At 40.5% G+C, this 23,664-nt stretch overlaps 2 protein-coding genes and 2 long non-coding RNA genes across 7 annotated transcripts in view; 3 read left to right on the top strand and 1 right to left on the bottom strand.

The window, feature by feature from the left end:
* Positions 1 to 12,627, top strand: part of LOC309855454 — a 54,670-nt gene extending 42,043 nt beyond the window's left edge. The window contains exon 3 of one of the 2 annotated variants that reach the window (XR_014306809.1): positions 11,587 to 12,627. This is a non-coding gene — a long non-coding RNA (uncharacterized lncRNA). Of the gene's footprint in view, positions 1 to 6,786; positions 7,180 to 11,586 lie in introns of those variants that run through there. The other variant, XR_014306810.1, reaches the window with a different exon arrangement.
* The window catches only part of LOC309855458, a 265,355-nt gene that overhangs the window by 144,231 nt on the left and 97,460 nt on the right, over positions 1 to 23,664 (top strand). The window lies entirely within an intron of this gene.
* On the bottom strand, positions 235 to 22,957 carry CASP3 (caspase 3). The gene is made up of 7 exons (XM_082715770.1): positions 22,745 to 22,957; positions 10,917 to 10,981; positions 8,128 to 8,252; positions 4,739 to 4,867; positions 4,220 to 4,395; positions 3,656 to 3,776; positions 235 to 2,131 (listed from the first exon to the last, which is right to left on the bottom strand). Exons 2-7 carry the CDS (start codon positions 10,967 to 10,969, stop codon positions 1,902 to 1,904), a joined length of 834 nt encoding a protein of 277 aa, XP_082571896.1. The 5' UTR covers positions 10,970 to 10,981; positions 22,745 to 22,957; the 3' UTR covers positions 235 to 1,901.
* Positions 22,909 to 23,664, top strand: part of PRIMPOL (primase and DNA directed polymerase) — a 52,785-nt gene continuing 52,029 nt past the window's right edge. For 2 of the 3 annotated variants that reach the window (XM_082715731.1, XM_082715730.1), the window contains exon 1: positions 22,909 to 23,303. The gene's annotated coding sequence lies outside the window, so the exon portion shown is untranslated. The remainder of the gene's footprint in view (positions 23,304 to 23,664) is intronic. The other variant, XM_082715732.1, reaches the window with a different exon arrangement.

Raw genomic sequence — 23,664 nt, 5'->3', positions numbered from 1 at the left:
TATTTAGGGACCGTGGTCTCTACAGACCTGCTGTCCTTCCTGGCATCCTGGTCATCTTAGGAAGATGAAAGCTCTGCTTATCCTATTCAGTAATTCGCCACCACCTCAAAATATTTGATGACAAAATCCTGCTGCATGCTTTCTAAATCAAGCTCCAGATCTTGGTTAAAACTGTTTTTAAACTAGAGTTAGTGGCACCATATCAGAAATGAGAACAACAAAAACTTGAACATGTTGGTGATTTAAGTTAAAATTTATATTTTGAAATAAAAATGCATAACAAAAATTTACAAAACAGTCACACAGGAACACATCTCAAGATACCAGGACATGCCTTATTTACTTAGAAAAAGTTCCACAGGTAAAACAAAGAGTGGTCATTTATAAATGTCAGTTTCTTTCTTTGAGCAAGAGATAGCTCACCTTAAATGTCAAAACCCCTGAGGCCCGGGATGCAGCAAGGACTCAGGACCTGCCTGAGGGAGGCCGCCTGTGGGGTTGGCCTCCATGGTGGGGGCTGCTTCCCCAGGCATTAGAGGAGAGGGGAGACTGGTAATTTCTAAGGTCCTGCGTGCCAAGGGCCTTTCATTCAATGAACGGGACATCATTATAATTACCATTTTTTGTACCTTTGACTGTAAACTTCAACAGAAAATAACACGCTTAAAAACTGTACCATAAAATGTGCTATGGTTTCTGCTGTGACTCTTAGCACCTTTGGAAAATTTCCACCTCAGAAATTTCTGAGTTGGTTAGCTCTCTTGGAGATTCCTGCCTTGGGTTGGGGGGGTATCTTCCACGCACACTAGTCCATACGGAAAAACTAGCTAGCGGGCCTTTTCCCAAAGCCGGTCCAGGGCTCTGCCCTCATCACACAGGCTGTGCCCACAGTGTCTCTGCTCAGGCTCAGACCATCTTCTAATGACGGAGTGCCCAGCTGATTGATTTATTGTTTTTCGTGGCATTTCACTGGTTACTATGTAAGTTGTATTTTAGTGCATTCCTGTAAGAGTTTCTTCAATTCACGCTGCTAGCAGCGTGATCGACAGTGTGAGGTTTTTACATAACATCTCTTCACATATTTTGCTGGCATGTGAAGCTCAACAGATTTGGCTCAGGCACAAAGGACAGGATTTGGGTGCTGGTGGATAGCTGCATCTCTGCACCTTGCAGTTCTAACTCTGCCTACCCCCTCTTGATGTTGCATTTAGCTTAATTCCTGGCGAGAGTCAACGAGATTTGCTCACAATTCCTCTGGCAAAATAATTAGTTTCCTTTTCAATACTAAACATGACTTTTTGCAATAAAGACATGCTCGGGCCCAACATCACAAAACCATGCTCTCAGACAAATTACCAAAAAATACAATTGACTTGTCTCCAAATCCTGATTCTAAAATCAAGGTAGGTCTTTAGGACTTTGACCCTGCCCACCGAGCCCCATATTCTAGGATACATTATTCCCCATTAGCATGTCTGTGGTTTGACAAAAATCAGAGTACATACTCTCATATAGGAGCATGTTAAGATCATTGAAATTTATAATTACAGTGTTTATCCTCTTTCGTGATTACTTAAAAATTCATTACAGCATCACTGAAACTTGTTAATTTTCAGGGCAGTTGATTTAGAAACATTTCCTCTCACAACGATTGTACTACTACCCATTTTTATTTATTCCTAATTAAATTCAATTTCGACTACCTGATTCTGAGTGTGAGGTAGCCTCATAGTTTTATTGCTATGAAAGTAGCAGGTTCCAAAGTACCATGTGAAGTATTCGATTAGATTAAAATGAGAGGAAAATACAGGATCAGTTAAACCATTTCCTCACTTGGCATATGAACTAAAAAAAATAAAAAATAAAAAATAAAATAAAAAAACCAAAAACACCATCCATCTTTAGTGGTAAAGATACAGTTCTTTTGTGAGCATAGACACAATACATGGAATCTGTTTCTTTCCATGAAAAGCAGAGTCAAGAGAAAAGGACTCAAATTCTGTGGCTACCTTTCGGTTAACCCGGGTAAGAATGTGCATAAACTCAAGCTTGTGAGCATACAGTTTCAGCATCGTGCAGAGTGACTGGATGAACCAGGATCCGTCCTTTGAGTTTCGCCAGGAATAGTAACCTATGAGGCAGAGTAACAACCCAAGTACCATGAGTATCTGATTTTATAGATTATGTATAATCACAAAGGTAAAAACAAGCACAAAGATCCACATGCATTACCAGCCATAAAAAGGAAATAAACACCTCCTCTTGTTTCAGGGGAGATGCTGCTGGGGGTGGGGTTGGCGTTGTGCATACACCTCTCCTTTTGGTAAGGAAAAAAGAGTGTGAACTACCTTCCCCGCTGAATCATGGTGAGCTCTCTTGTTTGGGCTTCCCTTCTCATAGGGAGGAAGAGGGAAACATGTGAAAGATGCAGGGACAAATGTGTAAGAGACACTATTTTAAGAGGCATGATGTTGCCATCAGATTACTGATTCACCCCAGACATCAACTGCTTATGTATGCACATATTTGCATGTCCTAAATTTGTCTACAAGGCATCCAGACAAAGTATGATAAAGACATTACAGAATATTCAAAAACTCGAAAAAAAGAGAACACAATGTATCCATTGTACTTTTCCTCAGATTAACTCTCAGATCTATTGCTTCTAGTTTGGAAGTGCTTTACCTGGAACTGTCTTGAGGTTAAAAAGAAATCATATTGAGCGTATTTAAAAATGTAACATTCTTTAAATATACATTTGTCCTCTGTTTCCAAACTTTGTGTCACCCCGAGTTAGCTGTGTAATAAATAAATTGCACAATCAATTGATACTTATTTATAGGAGGACAGGTACAACACAACCGCAATAATATGTAGTAACCGATTTCTTTTCTCCCCATTCCACTCTACCCTCTCACACACTATTCAGGTTTATTTTTATTATTTCCCATCTTCCGAGGAATTCCTGGAAAATGTGACAATATAGCACATACTATACCGTATCATAAGATTACAATTCATCCCCTATATTACAATACACAATATTGTATTGTATATTATAATATCTGGCATTAAGTTCATGGAGGACACTGTGGATGTATGCTTTCTTATTTTTTTAATTTTAATTTCTTATTTTTTAAGATGATTTATTTATTTGGTAGACAGAGATCACAAGTAGGCAGAGAGGCAGGTGAGGGGGTGGGGGGGGCGGGAAGCAGGCTCCCCGCTGAGCAAAGTGGGGGGGGGGGCTCAATCCCATGACCCTGGGATCATGACCTGAGCCAAAGACAGGCTTCAACCCACTGAGCCACCCAGGCGCCCCTCTTATTTTTAATACATTTAGTTAGACAATATATAGTACATCATTAGTTTTTGATGTAGTGTTCAACGATCCATTAGTTGAACTTAACACCCAATGCCCATCACAATACGTGCCCTCCGTCATGCCCAACACCCGGTTACCCCATCCTCCCACTTTCTTATAAGTGCACACCTTCCAGCCGAACTTTGCTTAAAGATGACTTTCTGACACTTCTGTTACCTTAAAATACAGACCCCTTAGCTGTTTATGAATGTGAAAACCTTGGAAACCTTTGGAACACTTGCTCTGTGTTTAGACTCTCCAGGTAACGTCTGTTATCGATAACTGTCTTACCAGGGGCCGTGGAATAGGCATACAGGAAGTCCGCTTCAACTGGTATTTTCTGACAGGCCATGTCGTCCTCGGCGCCACTGTCCGTCTCAATACCGCAGTCCAGGTCTGTGCCTCGGCAGGCCTAGCAGTTAGAAAATAAGCATTTAAAAAAAAAAAAAAGAAAAAAGAAAATAAGCATTTAAGGGCGCCTGCATGGCTCAGTTGGTTAAGCTTTTGACTCTTGATCTCAGGTCTTGTCCTCAAGGTCGTGAGTTCAGGCCCCCATGCTGGGTGTGGACTACTTTAAAAAAATTTATTAAAAACCATTATGTGTGTATACATATAATTGTTATTTCTAAGAAATGTAAAGGCTGGGTAAACATGGATGTTAAATGAGGAATCTTTTTGATTCAAGTCTAAAAGGAATATTTATTCTCTATCTTGTAAGTGATAGTTTAAATGAATAAAAAAGTTAAAGTAGTTCAGTAGCTTCAGGGGAAAAAAATAAATCATTGGCTAATCCACAAAAGAGCAAATTAATTCCTGATTAATCCTCAGTAACTAAGTTGTTTAAGTATAAATTACCTGAATAATGAAAAGTTTGGGTTTTCCAGTCAGACTTCGACAGTAATCCCCTCTGAAGAAACCTGTTAGTTTTTTCAGGTCAACAGGTCCATTGGTTCCAAAAATTATTCCTTCATCCCCATGGCTTAGAAGTACACAAACAAAACTGCTCCTTTTGCTATGATCTTCTTTAGAGACTGGAGAAATGTTTACAAGTAAAGAAAATAAACATAAAAAAACAACACAACTTCATTCACCCATCATGTTTAAATACCATCGTATTTAAACTGTACCTGAGGAAGATGAAGAAACGTGAGGACAGAACTGAGAGATCATCAAAACCCACCTTGGGGCAGTCGACATACCTCAAACCATGTTAGGGAGGTAGCATGAGTAACTTTTACTTTATGTATATAAAATGTGGGATTATATAGAATATGGTGCCCCAGTTCTCATGCCTTATTATTATAATTACAGCTATCCCATAATATAAAACTGTACAATAAAGGAGGGGTCATCATTCTTTTAATTATTTCTTACCACTGTCCATTAATTCCAAAATTTCTTCACATGTGAGATCATTTTTATTCCTGACTTCATATTTCAAGTTCGTGAATGTTTCCCGGAGGTTTGCTGCATCTACATCTGTACCAGACCGAGGTGCCATTCCTTGAAAACAGAAAGGATTACTTATAACTGCATTAAAAAAAATAATAATTCCTCTGAAATAAACTATTCAGCAAGTCACACAATCCACAATAAAATCTTTTCAACTGCTAAGAAAATTCAATGACTTTGATCTAACACACAGTCTCTTTAGTTTCTTAGCATATAAGACACTTCATAACATAAGCTGAATCAGTGCTATGGTCAGAAGGGTATCTTTCACAGCTGCTTAGATAGTGAAAAACACAACTGAAATGCTTAACGAGAGAAGTTCGGATAAATAAATTGTGATTCACTTACATAATGGACTACTGTGTTGCCATTAACATTTCTGTAGACATGACACAGCTCAGTCAGTTGAGCGTCTGACTCTCAATTTTGGCTCATGTCATGATCTCAGGGATGTGGGATCAAGCACTGCAGTGGGTTCCAAGCTCAGCCCAGAGTCTACCTGGATTCTCTCTCTCCTTCTGCCCCTCCCCTGATCTCTCCCTCCCTCTCTCTCTCTATGTCTCTCAAATAAATAAATCTTTAAAAAAAAATTTCCATAGACAAAATTTTGCCATGGGAAATGGTCATTGTATTAAAAAACCCTGTAAAACAGGATCCTACTTTTGTGTAAGAAAAAATGCTATATATAACAATACACACATCTCACACATTCAGAGGAACTGCATTTTTTTAGGTTCCCAACAATTTTAAGATCCATTACTACTTTAATATGCTTCCAGAAAAACACACACACACACACACACACACACACACACACACACACACACACACAAACCACTACCACATTAATCTTGTTCACCAGGCATCCTGCTATGAGTAATTTCCTTCAACCCTTCCAAACACCAGTGTGACAGTGACTGTGACCAGCTTCACTTGGACAGATGTGGGAGAGGGAGCAAAGAGAAGTTCAGGAACTTGTTGAAAGTAATAAGGCTAGCGTCAGTCCTGTACCCAGGGGGTCTGGGCTTCAGGTTCTCCTTTAGAGTACTCTCCACATAAATGGACAGACTGACTATACAATGTGCTCAGATCTAAAAATGGCAAAGTGTTAGAGAAGACACACCTTAGAAATGAGTAAATTATAACATGTATTAATACAAAAAAAATAGTCAATGCCTATGCCCACAAAATACTGTTGATAGAGCATCTCTGAGTAGTGTGACTATGAGTGACTTTAATGCTTTTTCTTTTATTAATCTGTAGTTTCTGAAATTTGTATTATGGCTATAGGTAATTTTGTAAAATTAAAATAAGCCCATCAAAGTTTTGACTTTGGAGAGGATGACGACACCATTCAACTATGTGACAAAGAGACTGAATTCTGGTCCTGGGTTGTGAGCCATTTATTTGTTTGTTTGTTTATTTTAAAAGATTTTATTTATTTATTTGACAGACAGAGATCACAAGTAGGCAGAGAGGCAGGCAGAGAGAGAGGAAGGGAAGCAGGCTCCCCGCTGAACAGAGCACCTGACGTGGGGCTCGATCCCAGAACCCTAGGATCACGACCCAAGTCGAAGGCAGAGGCTTTAACTCACTGTGCCACGCAGGCGCCCCATGAGCCATTTAACAGTAGAACAGAAAACACAAGACTATCAGGAGAGCACTGTGAGGACCTGACCTTCACATTTCAAAGCAGAAGAAGAGCTCATTCAATTGCTAAAGTTAGACTCCTGGGTTAAGTAATTTGTGGTTATGGCTGTTAAAGAATAGGTTCCACAGTGTAAAATTCTACAGGAAGTGGGCATTATAACTAGCAACGTGATGTAGAGTATCTATCTGATGGTTGAAGGTGGCATCTCAACTTATAGCCAAAAGCAATACGAAGACTTTCGTTCAGATTCAGACACCTACTTTTCTCACTACTCCTTCCTCATAACTATTCTAACACCAAGTTCTGCTTATCGTTCCAGGGCAACCTGGATTCTTCTGGCCATTTTCACCACCGGCCCAATAGAAGGCCTCCTAAATTGGATCTGGTCCTTCCAATTTCTTTAATTAAAAATTAAGTCTAATGTGATCGATATGCCGATTCAAAGAATTATCACAGCATCAATATAAATATAAAAAATAAGAAATGGAGAAACAGCCCAAATGTCCATTCATAGGATAAATTATGCAAATTAAGCAAATGGAATACTATATAATAATTAAAAGATCTGATAATTATATAGCAACGTGAAAAATGCTTACATTACATTAAGTGGAACAAGCAGAATACAACTCTGCTTACGTATTATGAATCAAATTAAGCTTTGAAAGAAACTCTCAGGAAAAAAAGAATCAACACATCCAGATTTTAATGAACTTTCTGGGATTATAAGAGATTTGATGGTTTATATTCTCTAAATATATATATATATATATATATATATATATATATATATTCATATTCTGAACCATATCAGTAGAGTCACACCCAGTAGAGAGACTGAGAAGAGAGATTTAGTGATCAGGCCATGGGGAACTTACGAAAGCAGTTTCTGCAGAGGTAGAAAACAGAAAAGAGATTCAAGAGGGATGGAGAGAAGTGAAGATGGCAAGCTTACAGCCCATATTTTCAAAAATTTAGAAGAGATAAAAATCAGATCATAGCTTAAGAGGAAGCAAGGTGAAAGAAAGGTCTCTTTAAGATGGGGTTCTGTCATTTTTGTGGGGGGAAAGGAAAAAGTTAATAGAGCAAATGAAAATACAAAGAAGTGAAGCAGTGCTTCACTGGAAGGAGGTGGATTCAGAGTTCAGACTGCGGGGTAGGGCGTGGTCAGGCACACACCAAGGCCACACATCCCAGCTCTGCTACTAAACGATCTGTGTGAACTCTGTGTCAGAATTTTAACCTTTCAGCATCTAATTGTGGTTATTTTTCTGAATTGTTGCAAAAATTAAACGAGATAATACCTATGAGGTGCCTCACACAGTTTTGGGAAAGAAAAATATACTGCTCCTTATTTGTTGCAATCTTTCTGTTAGAATGAACAAGGGAACAGGAGAATAAAGAAGCAAGAGTTTTACAAAATTTGGGGCAGGAGAGCCAACATATAGATGGGAAGCTAGCTGTTGGAAGAGGGAGAAATTCTGATAATGGGCGGAAGATCAAGAGTTCGTGATGGACTATGTGTAGGGTCCTGCTCTATCTTTACTTTGTGGCTATTCTGTGTTTACTAACGAATAACATCAGTTCTATTTTTTATATTATACCAAACGTAAATGGTACAATATTTGAAGAGGACTAAAAATTACGTTAGGGTACATACCAGTACTTCTATGAAAGTTCTTATTATTAATTATTATACATAAACCCATTTCAGGATAATCCATTTTATAACTGTTGTCCAAGGACATTCCAGAGTCCACTGATTTGCTTCCATGTAAGATCTTTCTGTTTGGAAATCAAAAAACAGTTAACAAAGGTAGAAATGATCGATGCTGCTGTTCACAGTAATACAAATTTTATAACACATAAGAACAGTTCACATTTGTTGAAAGAATGTCAGGCTTTGTGCTATAGGCCTTTCCTGATTTAAATTTCATGAGAAACAGATGTGGAAATGCATATCCCGAGGCTCAGTGCTGAAGGTGACACAGACACTGTCAGAGCCAAGGGTGAGCACACCTGTCAGACTTCAGAGTTCAGGCTTTTACTCTCTACATTTTAAGTTTTCCTCTAAATTTTTATAAAATTTCACCAAATGTATTTTATAGTTTAAAACTCTTAAATTTCTTATAGCTTGTGAGATATTTATCTCTCAAGGTAAGAGTAAGATCTTAAAAATACCCTGAAAATGAGAAGAAACTGAAAAAATGCAAATACATCTCAAAGAATGTTATTTTTCACCATTCCTAAATTGTTCTTTAAACACTATGAGCTGAACAAATTAACAGTTAATACACAGATCACTGTTGTAAAGAATTGGAAATAGTTGTCTACAGGTCACTTATCCAAAAATCTGTTATCTAGACCATGATCAAAAAACTTTTTTTTCAAAAAAGCCAAACATTAAGTATTTTGAGATTTGCAGGTCGTACAGTCTCTGTTGAAGCAGCTACTCCATTCTACTGGTGAAAGTAGCCCAGGACGACATGTAAAGGAATGTGTGTGGCTATGTCCCAATAAAACTTGACCAAAATAGACGGCAGGCCTGACCTCTGATCTAGTCCAAGGATCAGGACACATCAGGTCTAGGGACACCAAACATCAACACCTCAAGTCCACGTCCTCATGCATTTAACCTGAGAGTATTTCAGATTATATACAATTCTACAAACATTGTTGGGAAAAGATTAAAATAGTAAATTAAAGCAGTCGAGGTCAGAAACAACTATATTTAGCGAACAGTGAAGATCCCCACATTTTACGGGTGAGAAAATTTATGCTCAGAAAGCCAACTGACTTGTTGAAAATCATATAAATGGTGGATCCCAGAACTGTAATTCCCCTCCACCCCTGCTGCCTCCTTAGGAGGGAGGGCTCCTCTACCATCAACAGGATAGCTGCATGGGGAGGGGGACATGCCTGACGCAGAGCAGACTCAAAAGCCGAGGAACACGAGCATAACTTATCATCGGATTGAAACAGACCTAAACCTGTTTTGGGGTCCTGTGCAATTTGCTATTAAATTATATTCTGTATGATATGAAAAGGTAGGAAACCTTTTAAGTCACTTAAAAAGGTTTAAAGAATAAATAAAAGACCCCAAACTTTCTAAAATGAGATTGTATTTCAAAAGTTTAGTTTCTGGGGCGCCTGGGTGGCTCAGTGGGTTAAGGCTCTGCCTTGGGCTCAGGTCATGATCTCAGGGTCCTGGGATTGATCCCCGCATTGGGCTCTCTGCTTGGTGGGGAGCCTGCTTCCTCCTCGCTCTCTCTGCCTGCCTCTCTGCCTACTTGCGATCTCTGTCGTCAAATAAATAAAATCTTTAAAAAAATTTTAAAAAAAGTTTAGTTTCTAATAAATCTCTTCAGTTAAGCAGACACTGCTAAATCATTATTGGTAACCTGGTGATTGTTCTGTAATACTTTTGTTTAGTATGAAGATCACTAAATAATTACTGTGATTTTTGTCCAAAATAATAATACGGGATCTCAGAAGAAACTTTCAGATTTCAAAGTTCCACAGGGGATCCCAAGTGGATAATGACATGAATTACATTAACGGTGTTTACATCTGATCTTTTTCCTTTCTCCATCTTCTGGTTATGGGAAGCATTAATAAGCAAACTACTAGAAAGAGGAAGACAGAAAAACAGACAGGGCAAGATCATCTAAAAGCAGGCAGTTCTTCCCCAGACTCAGAACTGGCATTTCATTTTAGTTTTAAAACTCATAAATAGGGATGTCTGGGTGGCTCAGTTGGTTAAATGCCTGCCTTCGGCTCAGGTCATGATCTTGGGGTCCTGGGATCGAGCCCCGTGTCAGGCTCCTTGCTCAGCAGGGAGCCTGCTTCTCCCTCTGCCTGCTGCTCCCCCTGCTTGGGCTCTCTCTGGCAAATAAATAAATAAAATCTTTAAAGAAAAAGAACAACTCATAAATAAACAGAAAGCCAAAAAATCTCCTCCAAACACAAAAGCTGTCATCCTACAGACAGATTTTGGGAGGCACAGAAGAATTGCAAGCTCTGACTCTCCTAAGGCATCCTTCTGCAGGTTGGGGATTCTGACTATGGGGCAGGCGCTGTACCTCATCGTGCCCTGTGCCCTCCCCACAGTATCATGAAAGTTTGGTTTGAAAGACGAGATTCAGGGAGGATAAGTTAACATGAGCAAAAGCCACGCAGCTGCCAAGGGAGATGTCAGCTGGTTCTCTCGAGTTTGAAAGCCCTTTCTGCTTCCCCGTTCCTTCAAGTCTGCTGTATTACCTACACATCTTTCCTTCATTATAAAGGATAGAAATAGAATATTTTTCTATTAGAAATATATTATAGAATAGATTAGAATAGATATATATAGAATATAGAGTATATATAGAATATATAATCGAATATTTAACATAATAGAATATATAGGAATATATTATAGAATAGAATATACCCAATAGAAATACTCACGTTTCTGAATTTTTAATGGATTTTGCATCCACTGTGTGTTCACTGTTCTCCATGGATACTTCTAACTGGAATATAAAGAAGACAGGAGTTAATCTGTCATTAGAAGACCACGGCATTATATTAATTATTCCAATGCTATATATGGACATTTTACCACTGGTATTACCACTCCTGGCTCAGCTTCTCCTCTCTTGTTAAAGGTTTTTGGGGGTCAAACCGGAGGGCTATAATCCTTTCTAAAAGTATGTGCAATGTAGTCCATTTCTTTCTCTTCTCTTTTTTAACTGAGCTATGAACTTCATTTAGTGCACAGGTAAGAAGCACACAGCTTGATAAATATTTACATTTATCCACTCCCACCTTATCAAGATACAGATTGCAATTTGTTTCTCTCACAACAGATCAGGTCAATCATTGCTAAGAACTTAGTCTTCCAAGGCAGCACAGTCGAGACGAAACCCGGAAACTTCCCATCACAATGGTATAGCTCACATGCTACTATGCTACAAAGCTTTAGATTCTCAAAAGACACAGCACCAGGAAGTCCAAACTTCCATGTAATCTTTACTCTGAAACTGGGCTTGAGAATTCCACCTACTCATCTAGGGCTAGAATGGCCAGGGAAACCTAGAAGAAAGAACTAAAGTTTCTGCTTTCAATCTTCCATCAGACAATTCCAGTGGACCTGACACGGTGAGCGAGTCCTTATGATCGGAGCAGCTGGCACCCACGGAGGACTTATTAGACAGCAGGTACTGTGCTAGGCATCTCATCTTTCCTCTTCCCACCACTCCTGAGAGTCAGGAAACCCCATTTCTAGTGATTAAATGACTCTGTCCACAGTCACAGAGCTAAGTGACTCAGGCCCTCTCCTTCCCACTCTGCTCTGCTGCCTCTGAAGAAGCCAGTTCCTTACTACTTGTCTTCTGGAGTTCTCCCATGTCTTCTCTGGCCTTCCAGAAGTAAACGTACTTCCCATGGCAATCTGCCTCCCTAAATGAAGAAAAGAGAAAAACAGACCCCCAAATTCTTGACTTTCTCCAGCCTCTAGAAGCCCTGGCAACCGCAAAAATACAAATCAAAATACAACTTTAACCTGACTCGTATACTAAGATCAGAAATCGTAAAATAATATAAAAGCCCATCAATAGGTCTCAGCCAACCACAAAAGCCTTTACAGAAAGTCCTAGCATTCTTCACCACTTTTAAATTAAAAAAAAAAAAAAAATTATGATACATAAATCTACCATCTTAACTATTTTAAGTATATAACTCAGTAACATTAAGTATAGTTACATTAGTGTAAGCTATCACCATCATCCATCTCTAGAACTTACTTTTTCATCATCCCAAACTGAAAATCCCTACCAAACCCACCCTTTTCCAAGCCCAAAGCTAAGGAGACCTCTTCTGTTCTCCAAAGCTAATTTCATTCCTGCCTTCTCCCCAAATACCGTGTGAACCTATGGTTAGAAAAGATGGAGACAAGAATATGGAAGAAAGGAAGTGCGACCATTTCAATTCAACCACAGAGGAGAGCAGTGTTTTACTTCCTCTCAAAGCCAGTCTTTCTTTTGCTTTTCTAACAAAGACTCTTTGCTTTTCTACCATCTTGTTTCCTATAGGCTTTCTAGAAAACCAAGGGAGGATATAACCTTGGTTATATCCAAGGTGAATATAACCTTAGTGAGCACATGCTTTGTAACAGGTATCACTGTAGGCACCAAGACAGAGTGGAAGACAAGACAAAGTTCTTACCTTCAATTTTCATCCTAGAAAGGAAGAATAATTATAGATTGATAGTAAGATTTCTGACACTAATTGGGACAATGAAGAAAAGAAAATGGGGTAAAGTAATGGAGAGACTGGAAGTATAAGCTACTTTACCTAAGCTGGTTGAGGAAGTCATCTCTCGGGTAATGTTTATATCAAGACTTAAATGACACAGAAGTTGTCTTTGCTGGGAAGGACCAAGAAGTACAAAGTCCCTGAAAAAGTTTGGGGTACTCATGGTACAGAACAAAGACCATTTTGACCAGTGCATGGTAAAAGAAGGGAAGGCATAAAAAGAGATGAAGTAGGGAAGGTGAGATCACATAGGGCCCTCAGGAGCCAAGAGCGGCTTTGGTTTTATTCTGGTTGCAAGGAAAAACCATTGGTGTGTTTTAAGCAGAGGTGGGATGGCATGCTTTAAAAAGATCTCTCTGGCTGCTGAGTGGAGAATCAACTGTAGAAGATTGGGGTAGAGGCACACAGGCCAATGGAAAGCCTTACAGAATAGTTCTAGAAAGAGATGATGGTGGCTTAGATTAGAGCTGATCACTGGATATATGTAGTTAAGAGTCTGGAACTCAGGGAGAGATCAGCACTGGAGATACACAGGGCACTCTCCTATTTACAAGGCCAGCCTGAGACTAAGAAAGATGACTGAAATGAGGAGGGAGGTGAGTGGGGAGGAGTCAGATGAATGCTGTATACCAAAGCATGCAGAAGTCTTTCAAGGAATGTTCCATGCTTTAAATTTTGCTAAGAGTTCAAGTCAGTTGAGGACAGACCATTGGCTTTGGCAAGAAGGTCATGGGTATAGTGGGGATTATGAGGAAAAAATTGTCTAACACCTGGAAATGGGCAAAAGTAATTTTTGTATAGCATTTCAGTGTGGTGCTGGGCATGGTCTAGAAGAATCTTGAGGATTCGCTGACTTTATAGCCTGTCTTTTTTTTTTTTTTAAGTTCTTATTTAAATTCTAGTTAGTTAACATAGAAAGTAATATTGGTACCAGCAGTAGAATGTGGCGATCAATCACTTACATACAACACCCTGTGCTCATCCCAAGTGCCCTCATTAATACCCATATGCATTTAGCCACGCCTTCCCCACCTCCCCCCCAGCAACCCTTCTGTTCTCTATAGTTAAGACTCTCTTATGATTTGCTTCCCTCTCTTTTTCCACCCTTCCTCCATATCTTGTTTCTTAAATTTCACGTTTGAGTGGAATCATGGTATTTGTCTTTCTGACTTATTTTGCTTAGCATAATACACTGTAACTCATCCACATCGTTGCAAAAGGCAAGATTTTATTCTTTTTGATGGCTGAGTAATATTCCATTGTGAGTATATACGGGTGTTTGTGTGTGTTCACACATAGCGTATCTTCTTTGTCCATTCATCAGTTGATGGACATTTGTGCTCTTTCCATAATTTGGTTATTGTTGATAATGCAGGTGCCCCTTCTAATCAGTATGTTTGTATCCTTTGGGTAAATATCTAGTAGTGCAATTGCTGGGTCATAGGGTAGTTCTATTTTTAACTTTCTGAGGAACCTCCATACTGTTTTCCAGAGTGGCTGCACCAGTTTGCATTCCTATCAACAGTGTTAAGATGGTTCCTCTTTCTCTGAATCCTTGTCAACACCAGTTGTTTCCTGTATTGTAATTTTAGCCACTCTGCAGGTGTGAGGTGGTACCTCATCTTGGTTTTGATTTGTATTTCTCTCATGGCTGTGGTTGAGCATCTTTTCATGTGTCTGTTAGCCATCTGAATGTCTTCTTTCGAAAAATGTCTATTCATGTCTTCGGTCCATTTCTTAAGTGGATTATTTGGTTTTTTGGCTGTTGAGTTTGATAAGCTCCTTACAGATTTTGGTTACTAACTCTTTATCTGACCTTGTAATGAGTAGGTTATTTTACAACTCTGTAGGAAATTAAGTCATAGAAAATGGATAGCCATACTAATGGTTCTTGCCTATAGCAACAAAAATGAATTTTGTCTTTCAATGATACTGATTTTTGACCTATAGAAAAATGACCCTTCCAAATTATGTTTCACTGCCCTGTAGGATATTAACCAGTTCTGCCTCTATTAGCAAATTCATCTCAGTATACCTAACCATCTGTTTGCTCTTCTAATTCTCCTTTGAACTGGTCTTAGTCTCTTACTGGTTCTATTATTAATTAAATAAAGTACCTGAAACATATTTATTCTACATTTACACAACAGCCAAGTGTCACAATTTTCAAACATTATAGTTTAAAAGGATCAATGTTATGGCACTGGGTTAGGGAGAAAATGGGAGAACAAAAAGGAGTAAAGAGAACACAAGTGAGCAAGCAGTTTTGCAGGGAAGGGGGGAAGAGAAATGGCATAGGAGCTGGAGGGGGACGAGAGGTAGAGATTTCTTGCTTTGTTTGGTTTTGAAGACGGGCCATGGAAGGCTTGCTTTCATGCTGATGAGAATGATCTGTGTAAAGTGAGAAATTAATAAGGCAAGAGGAGAGAAAGTTCCTGAAGGGGTGAAGGATTTGCAGATCTCTCACCTGTGGGGAGGCCTTAGTCTCAGCTAAGAACAAGTAAGGGTTCATCCCCCCAAAGGCAGAAGGAGGGCAAAGTATTGGGGCACATGTGGAAGGAGGGCGAATGTGAGGCAAGAACGATGAGGTACTTCTTATAAGATCGCTTCTATTTTCTCTATATTTAGAAGACAAACTCTGAGACAAGAATCCCAAAATGTCCAAGGTGTACTTTCGTGTATATTTACCCATGTGTTATAAACAAGTAATACCAAAAACCAATCACATACAATGCTAGCAGGGGTGTGGGAGATCGGCATTCTCATACACTACTACAAGGGGCATACATTGGTATTATCTCTTGAAAACATCTTGCTATGTCCTCCTATCCCTCAAAAAAAAAACTTAGAAGTTTTGATCTGGTAAAATTACACTTCTAAGAACATAGCCTAGAAAAAATAACCCCAGGGAGTGGGAAGAGGAGGGTAAGGGAAGGAGGGGAGAGAAGAACATTGAGAATTGAGAATAATTATGTTGTGGTATATCCATACATTAGTTAAAACAGCTAGAAAACTTTTTTAAAGAACTAAATTATGCAGGAAATGCTTATAAGATTAAGTAAAAATAGGTTATAAAGTTTTATAAAATAATATAATCTCAATTTTCTATACAAGAAAAGACCCAAAGTAATTATCCAGCATCTTCACACATTAACCTATCATCCAACAGTGGCTATCTCTGGGTGATGGGATTACTGGCTATATTATTTACTCCTTGATATTTTCCTGTATTTTCTATGACATCTATTTTTTTTTTACCTAGAAAATAGTAACAAGGTTTATCTTATAAAATAATATCTATAGGCAGGGATAGATTGCATCAATCAGGATTGTGTGGTCAATTTCAACCTTCAGCCCTGCTTCAAGAATGACAAAAACAGGGGACTGCTACTACTATGAAAGTAGCAATCTTTTCTTGGCTGCTCTGTACCATGTTCTAGTCTCCCTCTTTTTCTTTCTTTTTCTGTTTCACACATACCACAAACATAGATTAAGTACAAGAAACCTCAAACATTCTTAAACCATAAATATAGAGCCCAATTGCCCCATGCATGCCAGTTCTAACTGGGCAGACTATAATGCAAAACAATTATCCATCCATGATTGAAAAAACAAAGTTGTGGTTAAGTTGATGAAATGAGAGAAAAGCTACAGAGTGGCTAACAATTTCAAACCAGAGGCAAATACATAGTAAGTGATTTATTGTTATTATATTACAATCCATAAGAAAATAATATTATCTATGTTTCAAGACTTTATGGCCAGCCTGTAGTAAATCTGGAATGGGTGGCTCAGTGGGTTAAGCCTCTGCCTTCGGCTCAGGTCATGATCTCAGCGTCCTGGGATCGAGCCCCACCTTGGGCTCTCTGCTCAGCAGGGAGCCTGCTTCCCCCTCCCTCTCTGCCTGCCTCTCTGTCTACTTGTGATCTCTCTATCAAATAAATAAAAATAAAATCTTAAAAAAAAATAAACAGAATGGGAAAGAAGACTTAATAAAAATGGAAATTTCTAAAGCTGAACCTAGAGCTCCTGCCATGTCCTTTCTGGCCCCAATTTGCTTCAAATTGGCCCTGCGGATGGGTTTTCCAAACATAGGATACACAGTATGTGTTCAGGACCCCCTAAAAGCTGATGGGTTCCCACATATGATTGAGGCCTTTAAGATCTCACATCAAACACTCCTGCAAACAGTGCCACAATTCTTAGACGGAAATACTAACTTCTACCAACCTTTTATCTCTTGCCAACAATAAAGCTATGGGATGAAACTATGTTACCCTTATAGAAACTTTAAATTTAAATAGTGCTCTGCTTTCCAGAGTTTTAAAATATTTGGCTTTTTGGCTCATATCAATGTTAAGATTTCACCTAAACAGTAGGTGATTTTTAAGTACTCACTTCCTTTTCATACATTTACTGAACTTTAACCAAGTCACTTTTAATAGTTAAAGAAAGTTTCATACAGATCAAGCCTAATACAAGTAATTGTAATTTAATGATATTTGATATTAGGCATGAGATGGACGATTTTGTTTCAGTAAGGCAGTTGGTGGCTGGAAGGAAAAAATATGAATTCTTTAGAATGGGATTTAAAACAGTGTCTTATACTATTTGATAAGGACTTCTCAGGAACACACACTATGATGAATTTCATTGCTTTCTTTATCAGTACCTGAACCATATATATTGCAACAGGACCAGCTGACCTTCGTATATTATCACGAATTTACATGGTGGTAAATAAAATCCCCATTGCATCAGACATGTGCACATTTAGTCTCTTCTTGTCACCATCTGCTTTTTCCACATGGAAACACCACATCCACACTCTTGGGAGAAAGAGCTTTGGTTCTTGCAGAACTTGTCACATTTAGCATTACGTCACCTCCATTAGCTAATGCCAGGCTGAATACAAATTATACTGGGGATGGTGATCTCATCTTAGAAGGATAAAAAAATGATCCCTCAAGGGAAATATTTAACACTCTCAGTGATCACAGGACTTTAAGTTCTTAGAACACTTTCATTTGACAAAACATAAGTGGGAAAACATACCAAAAGCATTCAAAAAATATATCCTAGCACAGCAATGAAATTATCACTGATTCTCCCGTACTGATGTATGTAATTCTATCAACTCAGGATGCTGCTGATAATGAAATACATTTCTAAACATATATTAGATCCTGGAGAAATTGTAATAGACCAACTGGCATTAGATGGCAATTAGAACTTGGGTCTTAGACTTACTTTCCTAGTTCCTAGACCCCTTTAATGCTTGCCACTGAAGCTGCTACAAACAGTCAGATCTTCAAAAACAAAAACAAAAACAAAAAAAGGTTGTCAGTATAAATGTATGGTCACTCTAAAATAGGTATTTAAACATTTTATGCTGTTTTCATAAACAAGTGAAAAGTCATAATGTTTTCCTATTTATATTCTAGTTAGCCGACTAAAGAGACCATTGTATATTGCAATAATAATGCAGTAAAGCAGGATAAATGATCTACAGTGAAGGCAGCAGAATGAAAATTAATTTCTAAAACTGAAATTTTGATATCAAGTTATAAAGTGTTAAAATTAAGAAGCCCACAAAACCCTGTTATTATAAACGAACAGTTTGAAAGTGTGCCTATGGTAGAGATTTCAAAATAAGACATTAGATGAGTAAAGTTTGCCAGATTCTACTCTGCTAACTTGTCACACAGCAGTAGCCTATTCCTAGGGCCTGTCCTAAAAGGAAGCTGAGGCAAAGGATAACGCCTGGTTTGAAATCTCCAAACGTGACATCAGAGTGAATACTGCTCACTTATGAATCATCTATCATGGATCATGGGTCTATCTAAAAAAAAAAAAAAAAAAAAAAATTATGAGTAAAGATTTACCAAAACACATAGCCAAAGAAACGGCCAAAGAATCACAATGCCTTATGTGATTTGAGGGTTGTGTACAAGTGTCATGTACAAACAGCTCCTCTTGATGCTGGCTCGTCTGGGCTAGCCTCTGAGCCAAAAGGTACTTTTACTTATTTAGGTACACATTTATTGTTTACTCAGGTCTTTCTGGCTAGTCCTCAAACCGGGATCTGTCTGCCTTGAGAGGGCAGACGCCCACTCCTCCACAGGACTAGGGTAATCCTCTCCAGAGTTTCAAGGAAGGAAACTAAAATCCATAACCTAAAAGCTCTCATTAAGATGAGACAGAGAACAAAAAGAACATGACAGAAACTGACAGCAGAGATACTGAAATAGTAAACGCACTTACTCCAATTAATGAACAAAATAGGAATGACAGTTATGGTGTTTTTGATACCATTGGGTAATCTTCTAAAAGTCAAATATATGGTTTCATGTTATTAAGATATTTTCTATATGCCTGTAAAGTCAAAGTGAAGCCTATCCATTATGACTTCCTATAATTTTGCCAAGAGTTTGAGAAACATCAGGATTGTATTTATGACCTATTAGAAGGGACCTATTAGAGGGGCACCTGGGTGGCTCAGTGGGTTAAAGCCTCTGCCTTTGGCTCCGGTCATGATCCCAGAGTCCTAGGAGCACTCCTCTCCCTCTGTCTGCCTCTCTGCCTCCTTGTGATCTCTGTCTGTCAAATAAATAAATAAAATCTTTTTTTTTTTTAAAGGACCTATTAAAGAGGACAAAGTCTCAAAAGCAGTCAACATACCCAGATTTAGTAACTTAAACAGAAAGAACGGACTTCTCACAGTAGTTTGGATAAGAACAGATTTCAGCTGTAATGTACTAGAGGTTTTATTGAAATTCATTCCCATCTGGTCTTTGAATTTCTCTGGGGAATTTTAAGAATCACCAAATTGGACATTGCCATTAGACCTGGTAGTAAATCTCTTAATATTTACTTTGTAATTAAGGTGAAAACACACTGAGCATCAAGTAAAATAAAACAGAGTAAACTAAACTAAGTTCAGTTGTGCCGGACAAACAGATCAAACCATTCTTTCCTTTTCTCTGGAAGGGCCCCAGGACCAGGAAGACAGGCTCGAATGGTTTCCCCACTGTTCAAAATCATATATTGTATAAAATAAATATAGAACGAAGGATCTTGGATGCCGTTGATAAAAATTACAACCTACAGAGTCTCCTCCCTGGCTGCTCAGAACCACTCCTCTGCAGAAGCACATTCTGGTTTACAACCACTGGATTAAAGAAACCCTGCCTGCCAGGGAAGGTCTGAAACTGGGAAAAGTCAGAGTCGGTAGTCAGTAGTATTTATTCATTTGTCACTGGCACTGTCATAATTTACTGAACTATGTGCAGAGCACTGCAGTAAACCTGTGTATGGAGTTGTGGTTGGAGCCAAGGAGCCTGTCCCTGTGTGGGACTCACACCTGGACTCCCTTATTCAGCTCCACAAGGCAGCTGCCAGACAGTGCTCAGTAGGGATCAGAGAAGTTTATCTTACTCTACACTAATTCAGAAGCTCTATAAGCAATATGCAGGCAAGAACAAAATAGGCAGAGAAGTAACATTATCTAGCTACAAAGCATAGTCAACAGACATCTCATTTTATCCCAATAACCCTGTGAGGTGTGTATATCTGATTTATGCCTAACTTATGAATGACCTAGTAAGTGGCAGCCTTGGGACTTGGCCTTGAGTGTTCTGACAACAAAATACTTACCTGTTCCCCTCCACTACATTTGTTACAGGTGTACAAAACATTATCTAACAGTCTAAGAATTCCCACCTCTTTGTTGGGGCGCAAAAACCAGTGCTTCCCCGATTTGAGGCAGAGTTTAAAGATCTAATAGTAGACACCAAAATTGTTTTAAAGCCATACATGAAAATAAAGACTGCCTTTTAGCTCTGGAGGGGGATGAAGCAGTAGATTGTGTGAAATTGGTTTTGAAAGCAAAACAGTAAAGAAATACTGTAACTGCCTATATCAGGTAACATGTCAGTTTCTTAAACAGGCAGGAAGCAAGGCCCTTTTTAAAGAGCAAAAGCAAATCTGATTTAATTAGGTTCTTTTAACTGTGAACAGATTTTATTGCCACACTCCAGTAATTGTTCATTAAAACACATTCTAATTTTCAAAGCCTTTTTTTTTTTTTTTGCAAAAGAGCAAAGCAAAACCAAAGCTCAAACATCAGGTGGTGATATGGAAGACTTAAGCTTTACAGTCATTCTTGGAGATCATGTAACTCCAATACAAAGTGGCTGAGCACCACCTTCCTTAGCACCTGTTACTATCTTGCAAATTCACATTGTCACAGTGACTCCATATTTCACTTCTACCATTTCTTTCTAATTCTCATCTCTTAATTATAATTTGCTAAGTAAACCCAAAATAGGTTTATGTTTTCTAGATAGGGCATAATTATTAAAAAGCATAATATTGTAGTGTGGGTATTACTTATGCCAGACTATATATATATATATATGGAGAAAAACAATAAGGAACAACAAGATAACAAGATAAATATAGTCCCTCATGGAATTTGCTTACAAACTATTAGGGAAGATAGTAGACAAGCAACTGCAAAGGACATGCCATTTGCTTTTTATGAAATGTAGGATGCAAAAGGAACTCATAATAGAAGACTTAACCTTGAAGTACTTAATGAGAACAGAAACATAAGTGGGAGTTCCTCAAGTGAAAGTGATGCAATGAAGGGAAAGAGGGAATGCAGAGTGTTCCAGGCAGAGACTAGGTCTGAAGATCAGCCTGGCTGTTCAGTAAATGAAATGGTGATATAAAGAAAGATAAAACAAGGGAGGGGATTAAGGCGCCAACCTATGCTTGGCTTTGTTAGCCTTGTTAAAGGATTGGAGTTTGTCCTATGCCCAAAGGAGCAGCCTTCTAGAATTCTATTTTATAAAGATCATTCAGCTTGCGCTGTGAAGAATGGAATGGAGGGTTGGGGGTTAGGGTCTGGAAGTATGGAGGCCAGTAAGGAGGCTGCTGTAGCTAGAGCCTAGGGTGGTTCTCAAAAATGGAGAAGAGTGGACAGAGCTCACCAATATTTAGGAGGTCCTGGTGGCTTGATGGCTAATTGGGGAAGGAACAGGGAGGGAGAGGTAGCTGAGAACGCTCATTTTTGGCTTGGATGCCACTTACTGAGTACAGGGACAGGGGCAACTACTGACTGCATGGCTTTAGAACAGGCCCACCGAAATCAAGAGGGAGGAGGGTTGGGAAAGGCAGCCTTTTCAACATGGCCTGAGGGTACTTTAAAGCAGCTCCCAGGTGACTTTGGCAACAGATACATAATCACAGGGAAGAGCTGCAAGGAATTATGGAAGCCTGCGGGTCTGGAATTCAGTGCTTGGAATTTACTTCTCTGGAAAACTGAGTCACACCATCAGCCCGAAAAAATCTAGGCCCGAGACAGAGAAAGCAGCAGAGACCAAGCCCTCTTCCAGTAATAGGAGGATCAGTCCGCGACTCTCAGCAGCACCAGGCTCGCCTCCCGCCCTCTCGAGACTCCGTTTTTTTGGCGCGGGTCATCCGCTCCTCTTTTCCCGACCCAATATCAGCCCAAGGTCCCAGCCACCCTCACTTCTCAAGCATCCCGCTGCGTCGGCTCCAGCTCCAACCTCCTACCACCCGGCCCCGGCGCCCCCCACCCTCACCCCAGGCCCCCGGGACCAGACTCTTCTGCAACCCAGCCTCGACGCTCCCGGCCCGGCCTCTCAATCCTCCAGTCCTCCGGGCTCCGTATCTCCAGCCAGATCTCCGTTTCTCAGCCTCCACATCCCCTGGTCTCGCCCACCCCCTCGGGTGTCTCGCTAAGCAGGCTTCGGTGCACGTTCTCGCACCCGTCGTGGTGCCATAACAAAGGATCCGCTGCACCGACCGTGCCCACGTCCTCCTCCCCGGAGCAGCTGCAGGCCGGGGCAAGTCGCCGGGGCGGGCGCAGAGCTTGGGAGGATGGAGGGAGCGGGCCCAGGGCTCCCTCGGCGGGAAGGGCCGCGGCGGGAAGGGCCGATGGCAGCACTCACCGCACAGCCTCCAAACAGCAGCCGCGTACGGATTCCTCTCGCACTCGTTAGGCTTCCTAAACCGCAGCCTCTGCCCGCAGCCCTAAAAGGTGTACTCCTGGGAGGCCCCGCCCCTAGGCCCGCCCCCTAGGCCCCGCCCCGGGCCCGCTCCCTCCTTCTCGCTCGGGAGACTTGTTCCTCCAGCCCTTGCGCTCTCCCGCTCCCACCCACCCATGCTGCTCCCTCATAGGCCCGGCGTACTCTCCTCCCCGCCCCCCGCCTGCCATATGCCTCTCCCTCATAGGCCCCGGCGCACTCCTCGCCCGCCCCCGTCGCCCCTACGCCGCTCCTTCATAGGCCTGAGTGTTCCTTCCTGTCGGCCCGCCCACCCCGCGCTGTGGCCTCGCCCTCGCGCCTGGTTTGAAGGCTGGTCCCGCCTGCTGCCCCTGAGGACCGGCGGGTTTCCGCTCGTGGCGCGGGGTTCTGAAAGTAGGAGGGACACCTGAACGCTCCGCGAGACCCAGGGAGCAGAGAGGAGGGAGTCAGAGGCGGGCCTGACGCCCGCTCCGACCTCCCGGAGGTAGGGGAGCAGGTCGCGACCCGCGCTGGGCATCTGTACTTCCCCTGTGGTGCCGAGGCCTTTCCTTCGCTCACCCCCCAGTTCCCTGCCCCTCAGTCCTCCTTCCCTGCGCTCAGTATTTCCCCGCCTGTTCTGGTTCACGAGCTGTGTTCAGACCCTGATGCAAACAATGCGTCGTTTTCGCAGAGTGTTATCAATACAATCGAGCACCAGATTCTGCATCCAGCTTCAGGAGGGTCAGGGATGTCCTCCTGAAGTCGGGGACCCCACGTTAGCAGCTAGCCTGCCCCCAGCATTTCTGCCTGTCCGGGTGTACGTCAGGGGTGTAGTCTGCCCATAAATAGACGTCGTGTGTGTGTGT

Source organism: Mustela nivalis (genome assembly GCF_964662115.1).
Source record: "Mustela nivalis genome assembly, chromosome: 20".
In the NCBI taxonomy this organism is placed as follows: domain Eukaryota; kingdom Metazoa; phylum Chordata; class Mammalia; order Carnivora; family Mustelidae; genus Mustela; species Mustela nivalis.
The sequence above is the reverse complement of the archived record's forward strand: the minus strand, read 5'-3'. Positions and strand labels throughout refer to the sequence as shown.